Source organism: Pezoporus flaviventris, unplaced genomic scaffold, assembly GCF_033815535.1.
Source record: "Pezoporus flaviventris isolate CSIRO_AGI_PZ_B2104156 unplaced genomic scaffold, CSIRO_AGI_Pfla_v1 ptg000002l, whole genome shotgun sequence".
NCBI lineage: Eukaryota > Metazoa > Chordata > Aves > Psittaciformes > Psittacidae > Pezoporus > Pezoporus flaviventris.
Genome location: NW_026892550.1, coordinates 61899767 through 61920195, shown reverse-complemented (window position 1 = coordinate 61920195; position 20429 = coordinate 61899767). Strand labels below are relative to the sequence as shown.

At 38.9% G+C, this 20429-nt stretch overlaps 1 protein-coding gene across 2 annotated transcripts; it reads left to right on the top strand.

Moving 5' to 3' along the window:
• The first annotated feature begins 3364 nt into the window (after positions 1-3364).
• On the top strand, positions 3365-10631 carry MMAA (metabolism of cobalamin associated A). 2 transcript variants are annotated; one of them, XM_061441366.1, is made up of 7 exons: positions 3365-3405; positions 4360-4832; positions 5898-6020; positions 7406-7576; positions 7874-7959; positions 8540-8689; positions 10276-10631. In XM_061441366.1, the coding sequence occupies exons 2-7, from the start codon at positions 4415-4417 to the stop codon at positions 10561-10563; spliced, it is 1236 nt and encodes a 411-aa protein (XP_061297350.1). In that variant the 5' UTR covers positions 3365-3405; positions 4360-4414; the 3' UTR covers positions 10564-10631. The 2 variants fall into 2 exon arrangements, with proteins under 2 accessions (XP_061297350.1, XP_061297341.1); XM_061441357.1 differs by lacking the exon at positions 3365-3405 and having other exon boundaries at positions 4204-4832.
• The last annotated feature ends 9798 nt before the right edge of the window (positions 10632-20429 follow it).

Below are 20429 nucleotides of genomic sequence, written 5' to 3'. Positions count from 1 at the left end.
CTGGTAAATTTCAAGCTGATGCTGTTTATTTAATTTCATTGATTATTTGTCCTGCTGTAATTTCATTTAGATCATAGAAAGTGTTAGTCTTGTATCTGCCTTTGCAGCACATTGCTTATAGCCATGTCTATGAACATATTAAATATCATTGTGATAGTAATGTGCACACAGATTACTTTGGGACTCCTTAAAAAGGAAGTGGATGGAGCAGGGAAATTGGAGTGCTGCCAGAGAAAGGAAGAATTAATGAATCCAACTAAAACTTCAAGGGAAAGCCAGTTAGACAAAATGTAATTTTTCATGGTGGAATTTGGCAAAGATGCTAATGTTAATACTGTTTCTGCTGTGAGAATTTACAGAAGGCTCCTTTTCTATCATTTTATGATTGGGATTCAATAGCATATTTTGTCTGAAGGCTTGTGCCTCCCTGCACCCTTACTCCATGGCACACTTTACACTATGCTTGATTTAGCAGTGGCTCAGAAGTAAAACTGACATTTCATGAGTAACCAGCAGTACCATTTTCTTTAACATCTAAGGTAGATTTGCAGCAAGGAGGCTAAATCAGATAATTTTCCTTAAATCTTGGGCAAGTTTGCAGACTGCTATGGAATAAGTATGGGATGCACATTTTTATTCTTCTGACACCCCTGGGGGAAAAGAAGCCCAGAGAAAACAAAATGAAAGATGACTTAAATTTGAAATAAAAAACACTCAAACCAAACAACCCAAACCAACACATCTCTTCCCCCAGAAAACAAAAAACAACCAACCAACCAAAAAACCAGAACAATTTTTAAAAAAGGGAGAAAAACAAAGAGGGTGATGTGAAAAGCTACTGAAGTATGCTCTGGAACAACTCAGCCACAATGTTAAGTGAATTAATAATGACCAGGTAAAGGAACACATAAGCCAAGAGAACTCTGTATGTTGAACATAAGAAAGCACAAGAACATTCTGTCTGACCAAAATTCATAGGGCTGTGTGTAATAAAGATCAAAAAAAGATATGTTTGGCCACATACACTAAAAAATGGCAGGGGAAGCATAAGAGCAGTGTATAATGTGACAGAATGTAGATTAAAGAGACTTTAGATATAGTCCAACTTCTAAGGAAATATTCTGCCTATTCTGAAAGAGGTTAGAGTAAGATAAAATCAGAGATGGTAGAAGAGGGCACAGTGCTAGAAAACTGCATGATCTCTATTACAGAATACTGAAAGAAGAGGTGTATAACTGACAATGGGGGACTGTAGTTGCTGAATGGAGAAAAGCAAACTTGTTGAATAATGGAGTTGAAAGGAAAAGGGAAAAAAGGGGTCACATGAACAATTTGGATTTCCACATCTCACCAGTGCGTAAGGTCTTGAAAATGATTCTTGTAGGAAGACTACTCTAAAACACCTACGTGCTTGTGCACAGTCATATCAGATTGGTAGTGCAACTGATGAACTGTATAAAATAGCAGAAGTTTTGTTCTTAATTGCTGAATGCACAATTTAATCTCATTCCTATTATTCCAGTCCACAAGATTATCATAGACAGAGAACTGAACAATCCACTGTCCTCTTCAGCACTGACAAAATGTGCAATTTTATGTACACATTCATCTAGTTCTTGTGATAAGGTCAATGACAAAAGTATTCAAGATGAAAGCATACAAAATGGAATAAAATGCAGGATCAATGATCTGTGATGAAATCATAGCAAATGCAGTTTTTTCTTGGTGGTGCTGTTATTAAAATAGCAGGGATGTGCTACCTAGGTTTACGCGCAGCATTTGAATCGTGGAACCTGGGAAAACTTATTTAAGGAAGAGATGATAGTGATACATGCTAACTCTGAAGAATAAAGATCTGGTTAAACAAAAAGAGTTACATAAGGCTGTTTTGAAAGGAGGATCCTTGTCTCTTTCTGCTGCGGTTTCATCAGATGCTGATGGGACACAAAATTGCAGAGCTGAGAAGCTCTGAAGAGCAGATTGTTCAATTCTCTGTCTATGATAATCGTGTGGACCAGAATAATAGGAATGAGAATAAATCATGCATTCAGCAGTTAGGAACAAAACTTTTGTGATTTTATACAGTCCACCAGTTGCACTGCTGATCTGCTAGGACTGTGAATAAGTCTGATGCATTCTAGAAAAGTGCTAGTATCACTGTAAGGTTCAGCAGCCAGTTATGTGCATTCCTATTTACTGGAAATAAACACATGTACAAAAGTGGTGGTAGGGTGACTAGAGAAATAACAACAACAACAACAAAAATCAACATTTCACGAAAGGAATTTTTAAAATTCAGGTTTGTTTAACTTAGCAAAATGAAAACTGAAGTGTGATTTAATAAACATATTTGGAGGTCGGGTTTAAGCATTTCTTCCACCTTCCTGCAACCTGAAATGAAATCAGGGAATAGTAAATTGTCATGCACAAATTTAAAGTGGGTATTTTTAAGATTTCAGACCAGGAGCAAAATGATCATTTGCAACATCCTTCCTCATAAGGACAGGTCAAATAAATTGGTATTCTACTGGCACATAAGTTTGTGTACTCATGCAATGATCAGATTTGAGTTTGAAGTGTACCTCCAAAGAGAGGTATTTGGTTGTCACTGTTGTGTTCCTATAGTGTCTTTGATCTTTAGCATTCCTTCAAAGTTTATTTTTGCCCTGACTGGGTTTATTAGCTGGTTTCTGAGATAGCCAAGGTGTTGGATTAGGGTTTAGGGTCACCCTTTGAGACTAAACTGAGGTTTCAGCAGAGTTTGATGTGGAAGGACTTGCTTAGGGCATGCTGCAACATTGGGCACTGTCTCCTGTACAGAGTAGGGGGTGTGTCTCTCTCAACATCCAATTTATGTCAGTCAGCCGCTGACATTCTGCCTTGGTACAAGCTATCAAGCAGGTGGCTCTCTGGTCCCACAGTACCCTCCGTTCTGACTGAAGGCGCATCCCTGGAGGCAGGGAGGGTGAAGGACATGCTCCTGACATCAGGAAGGCTGTCCCGCCGGACCCCGTTGCGGGGCGCGGGATCCGTCAGCCTCTAGCGAGGAGCCGCCTCACGGCCACAGCAACACAAAGCGCGACCGGGGAGGGCAGCCTCAGCGCAAGCAGCCAGCATGGCAGCGGCGGAGGGAGTTCCTTTCCCTGTGCGAGCGCGGTTCCGGCTCACCGGGAGGACGTCACTTCCCCGGGGCGGGGCGGGGCGGCAGCCGGTAGGTGCCCGCGGGGGGTCTCTGAGAGGCAGGACGGTGTTGAGGTTTCCTTAGCGGTTTCCTCGGGTGAGGAGGACCGTCCCGCACCCGCCCCGTGTCCCCAGGGGATTCGGAGAGGAACTTTGTGAGACAGCGGTCCGCTACCCTGGAGGGCCTCTGAGTAGGCCGAGCGACAGGCGTTCAGCGGTGCTGAGGTACATCAGGGCAGGCCCAGCGAGAGCGGTGGCGGTGGTGGTGCCTGGTGTGCTGTATTGTGGCGGGCATCTGGCAGGTTTCAGCCGCGAAGATACTCAGGGGGCTGGAGCACCTCTCCTGTGAAGACAGGCTGAGAGAGCTGCTGGGGTTGTTCAGCCTGGAGAAGAGAAGGCTCCGGGAAGACCTTAGAGCAGCTCCAGTGCCTAAAGGGGCCAACAAGAAAGCTGGAAAAGGACTTTTTACATGGGCGTGTAGTGACAGGAGAAAGTTAGATGGCTTTAAACTGGAAGAGGGGATATTTAGGTTAGACATTAGGAAGAAAGTCTTTACTATGAGGGCGATGAGACACTGGCACGGGTTGCCCAGAGAAGCTGTGGCTGCCCCACCCCTGACAGTGTTCAAGGCCAGGCTGGATGGGGCTTTGAGCAACCTGGTTTAGTGGAAGGTGCCCCTGCCCATGGCAGGGGGTTCGAACAGGATGATCTTTAAGGTCCCTTCCAACCCAAACCATTCTGTGATCTTTTGTTCTTGTGTATTGCATGTCTTTTTAACTATTTTTCTGGAAATAAGGTGCAAAAAGCTCGTCTTGTGTAATTGTTTTAAAGCTTTTGCAGCAGCAAAAGTAAGGTATACAGTAATTTCAGTAAGCATAAGAGTTGGCTTGTACATGTTTTTTTAGGGTACTGTGTGCTTTTAGAGGCTGTCTTGTTTAAGAGTGCTTTTTATTTATCTGCTTGCTTATAAAAATAATTTCTTAAGTATGATAAATTCTATACAGGATTTGAAAACTTCTTTTTGTTCTGTATTTTCAATAGAAAGAGGGAACTATCTTATCTTGTTTAAAACAGTAAGTACGGATAAAATAAAAGTGGATGACTGCCTGTGTACTCATGTTTCATTTGAGTTTTTCTAAGTGCTTTGAAGGAAGTAAAAATGTGCTTCTTTCTCTTTAGGGTGTCTACAAACAGAATTGAACTGGTATCTCTGGTACTTTTAATTCCAAACAAGATGAAGATCCCATCTTTGCTGCTGAGATTCCCTCGTTGTTTCTTTAGAAGAGCTTACTTCCCGAACTTTCATTTCACTTCCAGAGTGGATTTCCTGTGCATTGAATCTCTTACGCCAGCACAGCACTATCAAACAAAATGGGTATCTTCGTCAAACAGTTTGAGGAGAGAGCTGAGTCAGCAGGTGGCCCCTAACCAGCAAGTAGAGGAACTTTCTAATGGAGAACACAGACTTGTAGACAGACTTTACAGTGGACTAATCCAGGGTCATAGAGCCTGTTTAGCAGAATCCATTACACTTATAGAATCAACTCAGAGCAGGAAGAAGAAAATAGCACAGGTGCTCCTTCAGAAGGTATTATCCTACCACAGGGAACAAGAAAAGTTAAATCAAGGAAAGCCACTTGCCTTTAGAGTGGGTTAGTCCTTTTACATCTGTCTGGTAGTTGCTTTGGTGGGATTAGAGTCCTCACGTTCCATTATCACTATTGTTCTTTAAGCATCATGGTCTGTAGTCTTGGATTGTTGGCTTCTGGTTGTTTGTAACCGATCTAGATCGCTTCAGCTGTCCAGTAGAATTATGGACTGAGCTGGGAAATGCTTTTGAAAAGTTCTGTAAATTACCTTTGCTTCTTGGGGGGATGTTATTTGCCTTATTTTTTATAACTATTACAAACTGATATATTAGGTAGTTATCAGATAGATACAGCTGTTATATACACTTAGTGCAGGATGTATTTCAGCAGACCTGGCCTTTACCTGAAGAAGGTGTTTTCTCGAATACTTCCTGAATCCCTGTTTCAGTCTACAGAAGGAAAAACATGTTCCTTCCTGTTTTATAGCCTTACTTTAAAGCAGCTTGCTTTACAGCTGAGGAGTCTTGAATTGGTTCTCTTGCAAACTATAAAATACTTTGCCCTTGCAAAGAGATGGGTGACTGAATTATACCATGGCCAGTTGTCATCTCTTCTGTGTGTGCAAAGGTAGTAAGAGCAAGAAATTGGGCATGGGAGTGAGAAATCATGGGAGTGAGTGGTCAATCTTGTTTTGCATGCTTTGACATGCAAGTAAGTTCCCTCATGTTTTGAAATAACAGCTCTTCAGGGTAAGGGCTTTTGCTTTTAGAGTGCTTCTTTTAGAAACAGTAAAAATCGCTACTTAGGATAAGATGTTTTTGAAGTTCAGAAGGAAAGATCAATATAAATAAACTTACTTGGAGGGGAGGAAGTATAGCCAAAAACTGGAATGTTATGTTGGTATGGGTAGGATGAGAGGTGGTGAAGTGAGTACTGCTGTGTTGCGAGGACCAAGGTAATGTATTTCAAGTCAAATTACAACTGCTTAGTTGTGGTGTAGTGTCCATTTACCTTTGTTGTGATACTGTGTTAAAGTATGAATTGTTATCAACTTAGATGTTGTTTTTGTGTGATGTATTTATTTGATTAACAAAATGGTTTTTTTTTCTTTCTAATATAATTATTTAGGGTTATCTGGTCCCCCTGGTGCTGGGAAATCGACTTTCATAGAATGCTTTGGGAAGATGCTTACGGAAAGAAAATACAAAGTGTCTGTGCTGGCTGTAGACCCTTCCTCTAGTACAAGTGGTGGTGAGTGTGAACTAAAGCTTGTGCCAGGTTTCTATTATCTTTTCAACTGTAGGAGTCTCTCTTTGGGTCAAATGGAGGGAAATTTGGGGCCTTTAAAAGTAAAATATTAAAAATGTTGGATCAAGTTTTCTTTTTTTCCCCATGTGATATGAAATTGCGAAATGTGTATTGTTATCCTATTTTGTCTGGGTTCCTCTCTTCCAGTCTCCGAATGTTGCCTTTACAACTTCTGGTCTGAAACTTTAGATAGCCATGGTTTTCTTTCTCTAGCTGCATTTATATATCTATTTTCCCATGAATGGAGGAGTAGAAGGGCACTCATTTCTGCTTGAATTTCAGCAGTGGCAATGCTGATCACTGTGCGGGAAGCATGTGCTAATTTAAAACTACTTAGAGGATGCTACAATCCAGACATGTTGATCAGGTTGGATTTTAGAACATTCATTAGTTTTTCTCAATAAGCATTTTTGGATTTCTGTTGACTCTACTAGTTTCTAAGTCTCCTGTGCAGTATCATTGACCATTTGTCTGACTTGTACAGTTACTTTTTTTTTCTAAATATACAATTCTTCAAAGTTGTGTGACTGTAATCTGTCACCCTTAAATAAAAAATTGTAGGGAAATTATAGGCTAAACATGCTTTAATTAATGGTCTCTCTGACATAAATAATAAAGCCTTGATTTTGATCTTTTTCTAATGGGCAGCTGCTTGGAAACATCATTCCTTTTTCCAGCTTCTCCACTGTTACAGAAGATGCTGCAACGTTTATGAATTAAAAAAAAAAACCTTCAGCATTGCAGTGACCTGTAGCTGAGGCAATGTTCTTGAATGTGTACAGTCAAGATGCATTTTGCAATAGCAAAATATGATAGCAAAACTGCGCCAATTCAAAGAATTGAGCATCTCTCATCTTTTGGAATGTACATCATATGTGGAGATCTCACTGAATCCCATTTAAAGTTTGGATGAATAGAAGGAAGGCAGGGATGCATGTCAGCCTTCTTAAAAACATAACTACATCATCAAGACGTATCAGAATCATAAGGTAGACGCTTGTCCCTTTGGAGAGAAACAGCAAAGATTTACTTGTGTGGCCTGCTGTGTATAGACCTCAAAAAGCCTTTCAGGTTCCTTCTGACCTAGAATAAATTCTTCGTATTTAGTAGCAGCAAGGACTGCTAGCACCCTTCCAGCACCCTTCTGCTAGCAGAAGAACCAGGCAGTAACTTCGTAGTCCTCAACAAAGTCTTGAGCAACTATTACTGGGATATTATTTGACTGACTTTGTCCAAGAGATCAGTCTCTTCTCATTTACTGGGGGATGGAGAGGGGAAAGTTTAGCTGTCTTGTGCTTTTTAAAATCATTCAATGTTACATGTTTAAGGTTCTCTCTTGGGTGATAAAACACGAATGACTGAGCTGTCAAGAGACATGAATGCATACATCAGACCATCTCCAACCAGAGGAACTCTCGGAGGTGTAACAAGGACCACAAATGAAGCCATTCTGCTGTGTGAAGGAGGTGGCTACAATGTTGTTCTTGTAGAAACAGTAGGTATGTGTTTAGGGTTTCAATTAGCCTATTGTGATCTCTAAAGAAGGTGTGTTACTAGGTCTGTACTTCCATCCTTGATTTTGCTGATGCTTTTGTACATGATAACTAGTTGAAAATTAATGCCCGTTCTGTCAATTTTCTAGTCCTGTATGTTTTGTAAAAATTGTTGTGTTTCCTGTTGTCTCTGTTTTGTTAGTGGGATTTGTTAGTGGTGCAGTACTGGGACCTGTCATGGTTACTGTCATTAATGTGACTGAAAGCTTGGAATAAATGGTGAACTCTGGATTTAATTTTTAGGTGTGGGACAGTCAGAATTTGCTGTGGCTGATATGGTTGATATGTTTATATTGCTGCTACCACCTGCAGGTGGAGATGAATTACAGGTACTTTTCAGTTGCTCTTATTTATGTATTGCCAGGGACTAGAAAGAGAAACTTAAACCCAGAATGTATCTGTGCAGAAAGTCCATAGCCAATAGTGTTCTGTAAGTTACACTGCAACTACTGAAATCTTTTCAGTGTTTTACCAAGTTTCACAGTTAGGATCTGATATCAGCCCCTGATTTTGGAAGTGTTAGGCTGTAAAATTACGATACTCTGACTTATTTTGGCATATTTACTAGTTATATATTGGAGGGTGGCTTTGTAGTGCAGGAAAACAGAAATCAGTATAAATACGTTTTCAAACTTGGTCATGTTTTGGTTAAACTAAAGTCTCTACCTGTGAAATAGGTTATCATGTAAACTCCAATATCCATGTCTAGGGTTCTTGCGTCAAAATAGAGTAATAACTAGTAACAGCAGAGGCCATTGGTGCTACTCTTGCATGACTAGCTCATACACGTATAAAAAAGTCAGTAAGAGCCACTAGAAAGAAATAAAGCATTTTGACATGCTTTTTGTGATAAATTAGCATGTCACAGTCCTTCTGGGTATTCATGATTTCTCTCCCTGTTGCATTTAGGGTATCAAACGAGGTATAATTGAGATGGCAGATCTAGTTGCTATAAATAAAGCCGATGGTGATTTAGTTGTGCCTGCACGAAGAATACAAGCTGAGTACGTTAGTGCTATGAAGCTGCTTCGCAGACGTTCAAAGGTTTGGAGACCAAAGGTTTGTGTCCTTTGTTATGGTTTATGTGGGATTTTGGGTGTGGTTTTGTTTTGTATGATGGTGGTGGGTTGTTTGTTCCCCTCTTTCCTCCCCTCCCCCCTCCCAGTGCTGAATGAGTTAGGATTGTTGTCCTCTCATCTAGCTATACTAGTCTCCCTGGGCTCTTTGATCAAAATTTTAGTTCTGTTGTTTACACCATGCTAGAGTTGATTGCTGCTGTTTCTGTTTCACCTCTGGTCTCAGGGTACACTATATGAAACTCTGTTCAAAGCCAGTCCTGCTCCCTATGATTTATGTCCTGAGCTACAGCAGACCTACTGGTAACATCATAGTGGTACAAGCTTGTCTTGCTTTTTATAAACTGTACATATCTTAAAATGTCCCATAAGCTATTTCTCCCTCTTTTATAACTCTGAAGCTCATGATTATTTTGTTCTTTCATGTGTTCATGTGCTTTCTTTATTGCTTTAATTTTATTTTTTTATTATTTCACACATAATGAAAGTTTTGGGACAAGGACCTCATCTACTTCTGTATGCAGTGTCTAGATTATTGGAATTATCATCCTGTGGGCCTTTAGCTTTAATGCAGTATTCAGTCTATCAAAAGGTTATGGTAAAGTATAGAGGAAAAGATTCAGTACTAATTTTTAGTCTGTGTATATAAAATAAGCACACACATACTCTCTCATTTTATTTAGACGTGTGTGTATAAAGGACCCTTTATAGACAGGGTGTATATATATATATATGCTTATACACACACCCTACCCTGGTATTAAAATTGACCTATTGAATTAAGTTTAAATCAGCAGGGCTGCTTGAAGGCTAGTCATCATTTTGTAATTTTTATTTCTAGATCTGAGGAGAGCTTACGTGATAAATGTGAGCCAAAATAACTGTTTGAGACAAGTGAATTAAACAGGTTATCAGAAATTTCTTTCAGTGATTGCAGTGTCTGAAAACTGAAAGAAAGAAAATATTGATATGTAGGGTCTGTATGCTATCCATTAGATTGGGGAAAGACAGAGAGACGCTTTAAACAAAAACAACAACAAAAAACATCCCGCCACAAACAAAAACCCCCAAACCTAACTATTCCATTTAAAGGATCATGTTGGATGTCTGAAATATTTTTGGCAGAATAAATTCCTAGTATAGAATGCATATGCAAAACCCAAAACATAGTCTGAATACATCCTTTCTGGAATAGTTTAAGTGCAAAAGACTAGCTGCCAGGAAATATCTACCAGAATACGTAATTAAGTCTACATTGAAGTAAAACAGCACCACTATAACTTTTAGCTAAAGAACTGTTTAAAAATATTCTTACTATACAAGCAGTTGAACAAGGCCTATTTACCCCAAATGCTGCAAATTTTGGGGTCCCCTTACAGTTGGTAGAATTCCAACTCTGAGACCTTTAAAAAAAGTAAGCAGCACAAAGCTGCTTATAGCTTCATGGAGGGTACTGAAGTAAGCTTGACCTATGCATTTCTTAATTTTCATACAATCATACTTGCTGCAGTAATTGAAACCTCAAACCCAGTAGTTACTTGCCTTTAAAAATTCTTCTGAATCGAACAGGTAATGCGCATCTCTGCCAAAACTGGAGAAGGTATCTCAGATATGTGGGATAAAATGACAGAATTCCGTGACCTCACACTCACAAGTGGCGAATTGATTGCCAAGCGACGGAAGCAGCAGAAAGTGTGGATGTGGAATCTCATCCAAGAAAATATGTTGGAACATTTCCGGAGTCACTTGGCAGTCAAGGATAAGATTCCACTTCTAGAAGAAAAGGTTCTTCGTGGTGTCTTGTCACCTGGGCTGGCAGCTGACCTGCTGCTGAAAGCATTCAAAGATAGTCTCTAAGCATTATATTCTACTTTGTTCTTATTAAGCGCTTTATGTAAACATGAACATTAAATACAGTTTTTGTATGTGTGGATTCAAATGTTTTACTACAGCAGACATTAATAGAATACCTATCCAGTACTCTGCAAGAAAAATACTGTAGGATTTTGTACATACGACAACCATGACAAATCCAGTCACTACAGACTTATTGGAAAAAAATGCATTTTAAAGTCTAATTTGTACACACCATAGACCCACTGATCGAACATCCCTGTCCATGTCAAAATGTGATTTGGGGAGGGTGAGAGAGAAAGGTTTGTGGAGGTGCAGAGTTTTGTTTCAATTATGTGACCATCTTAGAGCAGCTGACACAGCAGCTCTCCATTCTAATACAGCATCAGCTGTTGCCAATGTGTATTGCTTTTTCTTTCCTCACTTTGAGTGACAGCAAGAACATTGGACACCCTGGCAGCACCTGACCACAGTTTTAGTTTGAAATAAATTGTATGCATATAAATAGCATATAGTGGTGTTCAGTCCCTGTTTGGAAACTATAGTTAGTTATTATACACTAGGAGAAGGGAATTTTAACAATCTCAGTTTCTAAATAGATGTTGCAATACAAAAGCAAAATTTAGTTAGACTTTTTTAAAATGCAGACATCAGATGGAAAAATGTAACCCATGATGTTTTAATAGCAAATGTCTTTAGTAATAATGGTTTGAGGTTTTCCGATCTCAATTTCTTGTGGTTCATACGGAATGCCCTGTTGTGTTTGGTTTTTTTTTTCCCCACTCTCTTGTAGAATACATGGGTGCTTATACCCAAAAGTACCTTTCTGTTATTTGTTCTTTATTTCCTTTGCGAACAAATCTGGAGGAAGCATTTTCCTGATCCATGACCTAAAAAGCGGAGCTCATCTGGTATATACTAAATATGAAGGATAAAGTAGAAAAATGCTCCTTTTTGGAGACTTGACAGAAACCCAGTAAAATAGGAGGTTTTGTGAGTCTATTGTTGTTACATAAATTGACTTAAAATACTGGAAGTGATAATTCTTAGGAAATTTTGATTTTCTGAACACAGAAGTTATGGTGTCTTTAATTTTTATTTTAGCTCAGTTTCACCTGTTTGGCTTCTGAAGAAGCACAAGCCACACAGAGTTTTGAGTTCTGGCAGCCTATATCTGAATACTTCAGACAATTTCAGGATAGCAGTGAATTCATTTACTTAGATCTTTTTTTTTTTTCTTCATTTTTTTTTTTCCCCCAAGATTATTTTCTTTTCCTTCCTTTCATCTGAACTGTAATAATGTGTTCCAACTATACTTACTTTCTCCTGGGAGACCTGTGTGCTTCAGAATTTTGATTCCTGTGTAGGTATAATTTATAGGTATAATTTTTACGAAAAAATGAGTGATTGTTGAAAACACTGAGGATTTTGTTTCCTTTGGTTTGTCAAAGTGGCACAAATTAGTGCAAAAGAAACCTCCATCCTTGATGCTAGCGTTTTGGTTGTTTTTCCCATTGTATGATGGTGTCTTGCATAATTTTCCATATACTTTTACTCTAAAGATAATGTTTTACTCTAAAGACCCTTATACTGAGGTATGACCAGAAAGTAAAGAGCAAACTGCAGGACAAAGTGAAAATAGTTTGTACTTAAAAGCAATGATCCCCATGTATATTTGCAGAGCAATACTAACAAAGAAGCATTGTGGTGTTTTGTGGGACATACAGTCAAGGCATTTCTTTGTTAAGAAAGTTTGCACTGGTGTAGTTGGTGTTGGTGAATTTCACCACATGAATTGTCAGAACTTCAGTGCTCTGACCCCATATTTCTATTTATTCAACTTTTCATCCCAAATGAGTAATCTGGGATCACTGCAATCAGTTACATAGAAGTATTTGAAGGATTATAAGGGGTGGCAGAAGCATAGTGACTTTGTTACGACTGTCCCGAGTGTTGTTGTGGAATTAAAATACATCACTTACAGTTTCTTTTCTATCAAAACAGCCTATATTGTGTATGACAGAAAGTTCCCCAAACTGAAAACAATGTCTTCTCTTCTTTCAGCTTTAAATATTAGATGTATTTTTATGGTACCTAGAAGAAATGGCAGTCAGGTGGAAAATGAATTAATGAGAGCAGCAGCATTTTAACTGGTGAGTTCTCAAGTTTTTGTAGTCCATTTGTTTCAGGTGATAGTTTTTGAGGTGACCTCATTTGTGCTTACCTGTTACATCAAACACTTATTATTGTCATTACTTTTGCCAGGGACTGCTGTTTTCCTTGTCTGCTATATGTGAGCTGTCAAGAAAGTAAAGTAGAACCTGCAGCTTTGTTTAAATGACAGCTGCTCAAACAGAATATGTTTTAGCACTTCCTCAGTATTTGTTTTCTGGACACAGATCTTTTGACCCACTCAAGCTATGGGCCATCATTATTTTCTCCTTTTGTTGCTTCTGTTAAAGTATCATTAATTTACTAATGTACTCTTAGCAGAAGACAGTACAATGGCTTAAGCAAGTTCTACTCTTCATGCAACTGCATTTTTTTCCTAAAGTAGAACATTAAATGAGAATTAGATTTGCCTTCTTTATGTCTTCATTTGTGCCTCATGCTTCAGTGGACAGAGAAATACCCTTATACTGAAAAGGGTCTTTGGAAATGTTAGATAAGGGTCCCTGCTCCCTTTTTCAGCGATTCCCCTGAAAAAAATTGTATTGTGCAAACTATGAACTGTCTCACGTAAGAGAATCACGTTGTTTTATAGGTTCTAAAATATTTATGTGATATGTTTTAGAGTCAACTGCTGTTCAGTTAATTGTGTAGTTTTGTGTATGTGCTCACAGGCTACAGAAATGCATTGTCTTCAGCAGGACTGCATAGCTTTAGATGGTAGGCTACAGTTTAGTAAACAATTCAGTATTTCCCAACATAGGGAAGAGCATTTCCAGCTCATCATTTCTAACTGTGGATTAAGTGGGGTAAAATGCATGAAAACGTTGTCATTCAAGTAAACAGGCTTTTGAGAAAGGATAGTAAACAAATCCATTGAGCAGGATGTTGACATATTCTTAGTTTCTAGAGTTGTTAAGTTGCTCTCATGTTAACAAAACCACAGCTACTACAGAACAGCATGAGCAAATTGTATAACTGTATGAGAAAATGATAGCAAGATTAAGTTAGTAGTTAGAGGCATGATACAGTAAGTCGAATTGATATGGGAGGTAAGGAACAAACACTTCAGATACACAAACTCATGTCCTATGAAGTCTTGCAGCTGTATGTAAGTGTGAAACTTTTCCCCAGGTCCTTGTGTAATAGATGTTGCTGGTGTTTCACAGCTGGAAAAACAAGTGTGATGAGATGAGGTGATTTACCCAGGACTCTGAAACAGGTCAGCAGAGTATAAGGGTTACAGTCCAGTCGTCTATTTTGAGCCCCGTGTATATTTACAGCCATGTTACTTAAGGTTGAAAAAATGCTCTTAGCAAGTTCATGCTCTCAGTATGACTTACTCCTTTCGTATTTAATCTCTCTTGTTTTCAGTGACGGGACCAAGTGACCCTTCTTGACTACTGTTCTGTTGTAATGTCCTGCTTTAAGTAATAGAAGAGTTTTACTTGATCTCTGATCTGCCCTTGTCTTTTGTAAATGCTTCCTGTTCTTGCATGCTTGTTCAGTCTTTATGTTCCTTCACATACATTGTTTCTTTCTTTGTGAAATCTGCAGTGTATTGGCTGTTTGTGGGTCTTGTGATTTTTGGAGATGGGGATTGAGCAAAGCTGAATGATACAAATGAACTTTTTTTTTAACCTTTTGCATTTATCTTCCTAAAGTTTTCTTTCTTAAAATAATGTGGTAAGATTCAGTTATTGACTTGCTGTGTACTGGTGTAAACACATTTATTTCCTCTTTACTTTTTCTTACTCAGAGTGCTCTATTGCTTCCCCCTTGGATGCATAGTCAACAAGCAGCACTATCCATGAGTTAAAATGAGAAACAGTTTTACAGAATTTAGTGCTTCTGTAACTATTCCTGCTGGACTATTCTAAATCAGATATCATTTGAAGAATGAATGAACAGAAGTTGATGAAACAGGTATTTAAAGAAAAATTAGTGTGTTCCCCTGGAACTTATGATTTGACAGTCAACAGTGACTAATTAGCAGCAGGTATACTCTTCCAAAAACTAGTTCAACTAGTCCATGGTCATATTGCTTACAGTTTATTTAAAAATACACCACCACCACCACCCTCCCATGGTAGGACATTAACAAAATTTGTGCATTGAGAATAAAAATTTCAAAACTAAAAACTCCTCCGCAATTACAGTACATATTTAGAATGGAAATATGATAGACATAGTCTGTTCCCTGCTGCCATACTGAAGTACGGTTCAGCTGGTGAGCAAACAAGGAAAAGAGGAGCTAACATTCATGATTGTGGAGAAAGTACATTATGAAGCAGAAAGAAGAATGTCTTTTTCCTCTTTTTTTCTCCCATGGGAGCATAGGAATTGTCTTTAGACAATTCACTGGCAAGCTGCAGAAATTGTTGTGATCCGCAGTGTTTGCTCTGTGAGGTTTACAAAAATGATAAATTCTATTCCCTTTTCTGTCTCTTGGGTTTGTATGCTGCATGGGACTAGTCTAGTGCAGACACTTGTCCTTTGGAACCAGGTGGTTTTCTTTTAATTGTGCTCTTAAGTGGGGAAAAGCTAGAAGTCCTTGTAGTTTGTGTAAATGATTGTTTGCTTTTAACAAAGTCGTCAAAAGCTTCACATTACAGAGTGTATAATGAGATTCCTGTATTTTTCCTTCAGATACTATGGCGAAGTGATTTCCTCCTATATGTTACTTACTATGTCTCCTGGTAGAGTAGTATAAAAAAGCTACACAGCTTTTAATTTGCTCAAATACTCATAAAGTTATTTAGGGATTAACGATATTTTTGCTTTGTTTCTTCTATTGCAAGTGACTATTATCACCTAAAGATTATAACCGATATAGTTTATAATCCAAAGACAATTATAACTTGAGATGATTGAGCTGACCTGCACTGTGGCAGACTGCAGTGGCTGGGGATGCATAATGTATGTATAATGAGAAGATGCTCTCATTGACCATGTGACTTGTAGCATTACAAAGTCACACTGCTAAAGGTTTCTCTCAGCACTGAATCTGTGACACAAGGATCCTGTTTGTAGTTTTCTAATTGAAACCAGTGGAAGGGGAGAGTAACATTAGTTTTTATGACTTGTTGCTTAGCAGCACTGATCAGCAGAAGTATAACTTTTTTTCCTTTTCCTGTAACCTTGGTGAACCCAGGCTTGGACAGAGCTCACTAGCAGACAGGGATTTCTGAAGTCATGCATAACTGTTGTTTGGTATCTGTTAGCAGCATCTGAGGAAACTGTCTCTTCTTGACCTCTGTTACCTTTGCCCTTTAGTCTTCTTTCTCTCTTGCATCAAGTCTTAGAAGAAAATAGACATCCTAAGAAGGTGTGAAGGATGAGAAGTTTAGAGACAAGCCAGCTGTGCTAAGACGTATCCTGCTGCTTATTGGGAAAAGGAGCCAAGGTGGTTCCCAGATTGTGATGTCAGACCCTCCTCTCATGGCAGGAGAAACAGACTTCAGTCATCACAGTAAGGACCATTTTTATTTAGAGAAGCTTCCCCAGTATTTTTTGAGTAGGAAAAATAATCTGGAGAGGAAAGGGAAATCAGGGCACTAAGAATTTCCTGGTTTATATCTTTTAGGAGAGATTTCACAAACTGAACTAGAAAGGATATTGAATGTGTTTGAAAATTATTAGGGATCTGCATTGAATGTAGATACAAAGACAATTGTCTCCCTCCAGTCCCTCCCTTTTTTTAATCTGATCAAATCTGTCAGAACCTGTAAAATAAGCACAAGGAGGAAGTTGGCTATTTTGCCTTGCTTCTAAACTGTAAATTGTCTGACTGGACAAAGGATCTTTAGTGACATCACAAACTGCAACAATTAATGTGCTTTATCATGTCAGAAGGTCAGACTTGGACCTTTGACTGTTACTCAGATTCTTTCTTTTACTTCTAGATAGTAAGTAAGAAATCTCAGTATTTATGTACTTTTTCTGCCAAAAAAATTTAAGATCATGAGACATCTGTAAGCTTGTGGACATTATGTGGAAAATAATGCCTTGTCAGTCTGCTGGTGTTCTTTCCTCCCTCTCACCTCCTCTACTGACTTCTCTCACCTATCCACACTTCAGGAGTCATTGGCAGCTGTTAACAGCAGTACAGGTCAACATATTAAAAGGTCAGTATGTGTTTCACAGGCCTGTTACACTCTGGTGTCCCTTCTCTTCTGAAGTTCAAAGGGAAACTGCCATTTGGCTATCGTGGTCTCTTAAAATTCATGGAGAGGACTAATACTGTTGTTATTGCACAGTTGAGGTGAGATAGTCACTTCCACAAGAAACTGTCTTCTGTCCGATGTGTCATGTGAAAAGCATGGCAAGTGTATGGTATCTGGCACAGCTCAATAAACAGCAAACTGGAATGTGAATTATATTGCGAATATTGCTACCAATTATTTTTTTTTTTTAATTGCACAAGTCTTAACAAAGTGATCTGCCTGGAAATCCTGACAACTGTCTGAGACTAAGAGGAATGACTTTCCATGCACTTGCTTTTTTTTTTTTGAGCTGTGAATACAATTTGTCTGGCTGCAGTGAACAACAGCTGCTAATATTCATTATCTGCAGGACTCAAAACAAGTAACTGAAGTCACATTCTGAACTTCTGATTTACAGGAGGAGGAGGGAACTTAGGTCAAAATCAAGGAGCTGCTAAAACAGTTTCAGCAAAAGCAAAAAACTATTGTTGTTTGCAAGTGTTGTGATGCAGAATACATGACTGGTTCTTTGTGCACTGGCACTAGAACTGAATAGATTTAAAAAATTAACATTTCATATTTCAGATAATTAAAAGTGTTATCCTTTACCTTTTCTTTTAGCGGTCCGTTAGAATGTGGCATTCTCTTAGAAGCAAGAAAGTGTCTTTACTGTGAGATTCTTTAATGTTGGCACCTGCAACAATGGGGCAAACCATGGCCACTGTATAGCACTAACACAACTTTAGTTGTGCTCTAAGCCTCTGAATGTTCTACTTCTGTAACAAGATTAATCAGTTGTTCTGAATTATGATGTGTTGAATAAGCAAGTCCCAGTTTCATACTTGCAGGATGTGTATGGCTTTCAGTTTAGCTGCAGACACTGCTCCACACACCTATTTCCACAGCAAACAATTCCTTGCTGTGCACTTGCTCAGACTAGAAACACTCTCATTTCTCCATAGCCTGACATCAGGAAAGGATGGCACTGGAGCATGTGCCTAAGTGGGATTGAACAGGGCTCTGAGCATACAGATCGCCCGAGTTCTGTCCCATTAGGTGAGTCAGTTTTCCATTTTTTGGGGTAGTAAATTTCATACGCAACAAGACAGGAAATTTCAGAGCAAAACTGGAATAATTAAATAATCTTGGTTGGTCCACTGCCAACTCTTTCATCTTAGAAAACAGTGCTCTGGAGACATGCACAGGTCCTGTAAATGAAAGTAGTCTGGATAGCCCTCGTCTAACATTCTGAACGTGTATCCGTTCATGAGAATCCTAAGTGCAAGGATGTTTCTGTGGGACAGTTTGAATTGTTTTGGTTTTGTAAGTTCTTTTCTTTATTGGCTGCTGCTTAAGGTTAAGGTTGGATTAAGTGGATCCTCAGGTTAGTGTGGCATTTTTCATGTAGGTTGCATCATCAAATGACCATAAAAGATTTTTGGAAGCAAGACCTGTATAACTGCTCAGAAAGACAAATAATTTTACATTGAAAAGCTGAAATAGAGATTCAGATATTGCACAAGCTGGATGGAATTAAGGCTATTCTTTTTTTAATTTTTTTCGTTTCTAAATTTAAAAGCCGTAACATTTTCTGTGCTTAATCTAGAGTGTAGCAAACCACTTTGTTTACATGCCAAGAAATTGCAACAGATAGAATCAAATTGCTACAAATGACACAGGTAAATCTGTTTATCCTAAAAATTATTCCTCATTCAGCTTCTCAGTAACTTCATTTTCTACCTGATACTTGATAAAACAGCGACAGTGATTCACAGAGAAAACAATGGCTTAGAAAGTGTTCTGACGACGCTGCTGGAAGGGCAGCGAATGTCCTTCCTTCTCAGTTGCAGTACTCAGAGAGAGCCCTTAGATGGTGCCGTACCGCAGCGCTCAGCTCTTCAGGGCTCTGCTCAGTGTCCCACAGGGGTGGCTCTTCCACGGGGTCGAACTACTGAAGGATGCTTTTATAAACGGGTAAAAGGCTTCCTTAGCAGCTGCCAGATCTCTTCACCCACTGATCTGGGGCTACTGCTGAAATTTAAACTTTTTCAGTGAAGTTGTTGAGTAAAAGAAAATAAATTCCAAAATGTCGCAGGAATAAGTTGTAGAAGCAAAAGTGATCATCAGGGCCCATGTATTCGCATCAAGGTGTTTCACAGAGTCAAAGCTTTCTGTCCAGGAGAAGAAATGTTTTCGTGTCCTCTCCCCTCCCATTTCCTAAGTGTTATACCCAACCACTTGCTAAGTGATGGATATTCCTGTCCTTTATTTTCTGCATATAGAATCATAGAATGTTTTGAGTTGGAAGGAACCTTAGAGATCATCCAGTTCCAACCCCCTCCCATGGGCAGGGACACCTTCCACTAGACCAGGCTGCGCCAAGCCCTGTCCAGCCTGGCCTTGAACACTGCCAGGGATGGGGCAGCCACAGCTTCTCTGAGCAAGACTCTTCCAGTGCCTTACCCACTCTCACAGTAAATCCATAAATTAATTTGTGGATCCATAGGTCTGAAATTTGCCATAGCTCAATCTGGAGAACATGGATAAGCTGTCTCAAGGCACTGTTAATTAAGATCTGTAAATGCAATCTGTCAGTAGAGACATACTAAATATTAAATTCAAACATAGATTTCAGTAACTGCTATAATTTAATTCTTATAAAACTTGAATCATGTCATACTTAAATATCTTTGTCAATAATATTGCTGTCTAGCTATCTATCTCTTAAACAAAGTGCTTTTAAATAATAGCTAAAGAGGTTTTGAGGGCATTTGAGAATCATCATGATGGAAGAACAGAGCTCACCCTGGGAACTTCCTCACACAAACATGGGTGTGGTCTTGTGGCTTTCAGGTTAAATATTCCATGCCGTGAAACTCACTTTCTTTATGAAGAACTGGGGATGCAGATTCAGGAATTTGAGTTGTGATGTCAATTACAAAGGAATTGAAATGGAATTTCCTTGAGCAGGATGGGTCTCAAGCCACAAAATAAGTTTTGTTTGGAAGCTGTTGGTGAAATTATGAAAGGGAGTTATGAGACAGCGCTCAAATACTGTATCTTTATCTAGCCTTTGGTTTTGTAGCAAGGCAGGAGAAAAGTGAAATGTTGAAACTAAACTGATCTCTATCTCTTGCAAAAGAGGTGACTGGTTTTTTTTCAAGGTTGAGAGTATAGCCTTCCTATGATTTTACTGTGTGCTTATACATGTTCCTGTGATTTGTAAATGGATTAGATTGTTTCCCACCTTTTACCACAATTTGTGGACGTTCAGCCTGGGAATTTTCCACCAAAGCAAATTAAATAATTCATGTTTTCAGAATGACTTCATTTAGTCATGACTTCTATTTATTTAGGGAGAGGGAGGGAAAGAGCTGGTGTTGTTACAGTCTCTGCTGTATTTTTTTAATCTCTCTAACTTCCTATAACCCAACTATTTTTTTTTTTTGACATTTGAAATGTACCAGACTGCATAAACTGAGTATCCACTGTGCA

Bases quoted from the DNA above. Each gene is read 5' to 3' on its own strand.
- MMAA (XM_061441357.1), top strand. From the start codon at position 4,340: ATGTGCTTCTTTCTCTTTAGGGTGTCTACAAACAGAATTGAACTGGTA. The intron at 4,833-5,897 runs GTTAGTCCTTTT...ATAATTATTTAG, and splicing joins GCCACTTGCCTTTAGAGTGG to GGTTATCTGGTCCCCCTGGT. The intron at 7,960-8,539 runs GTACTTTTCAGT...TGTTGCATTTAG, and splicing joins CAGGTGGAGATGAATTACAG to GGTATCAAACGAGGTATAAT.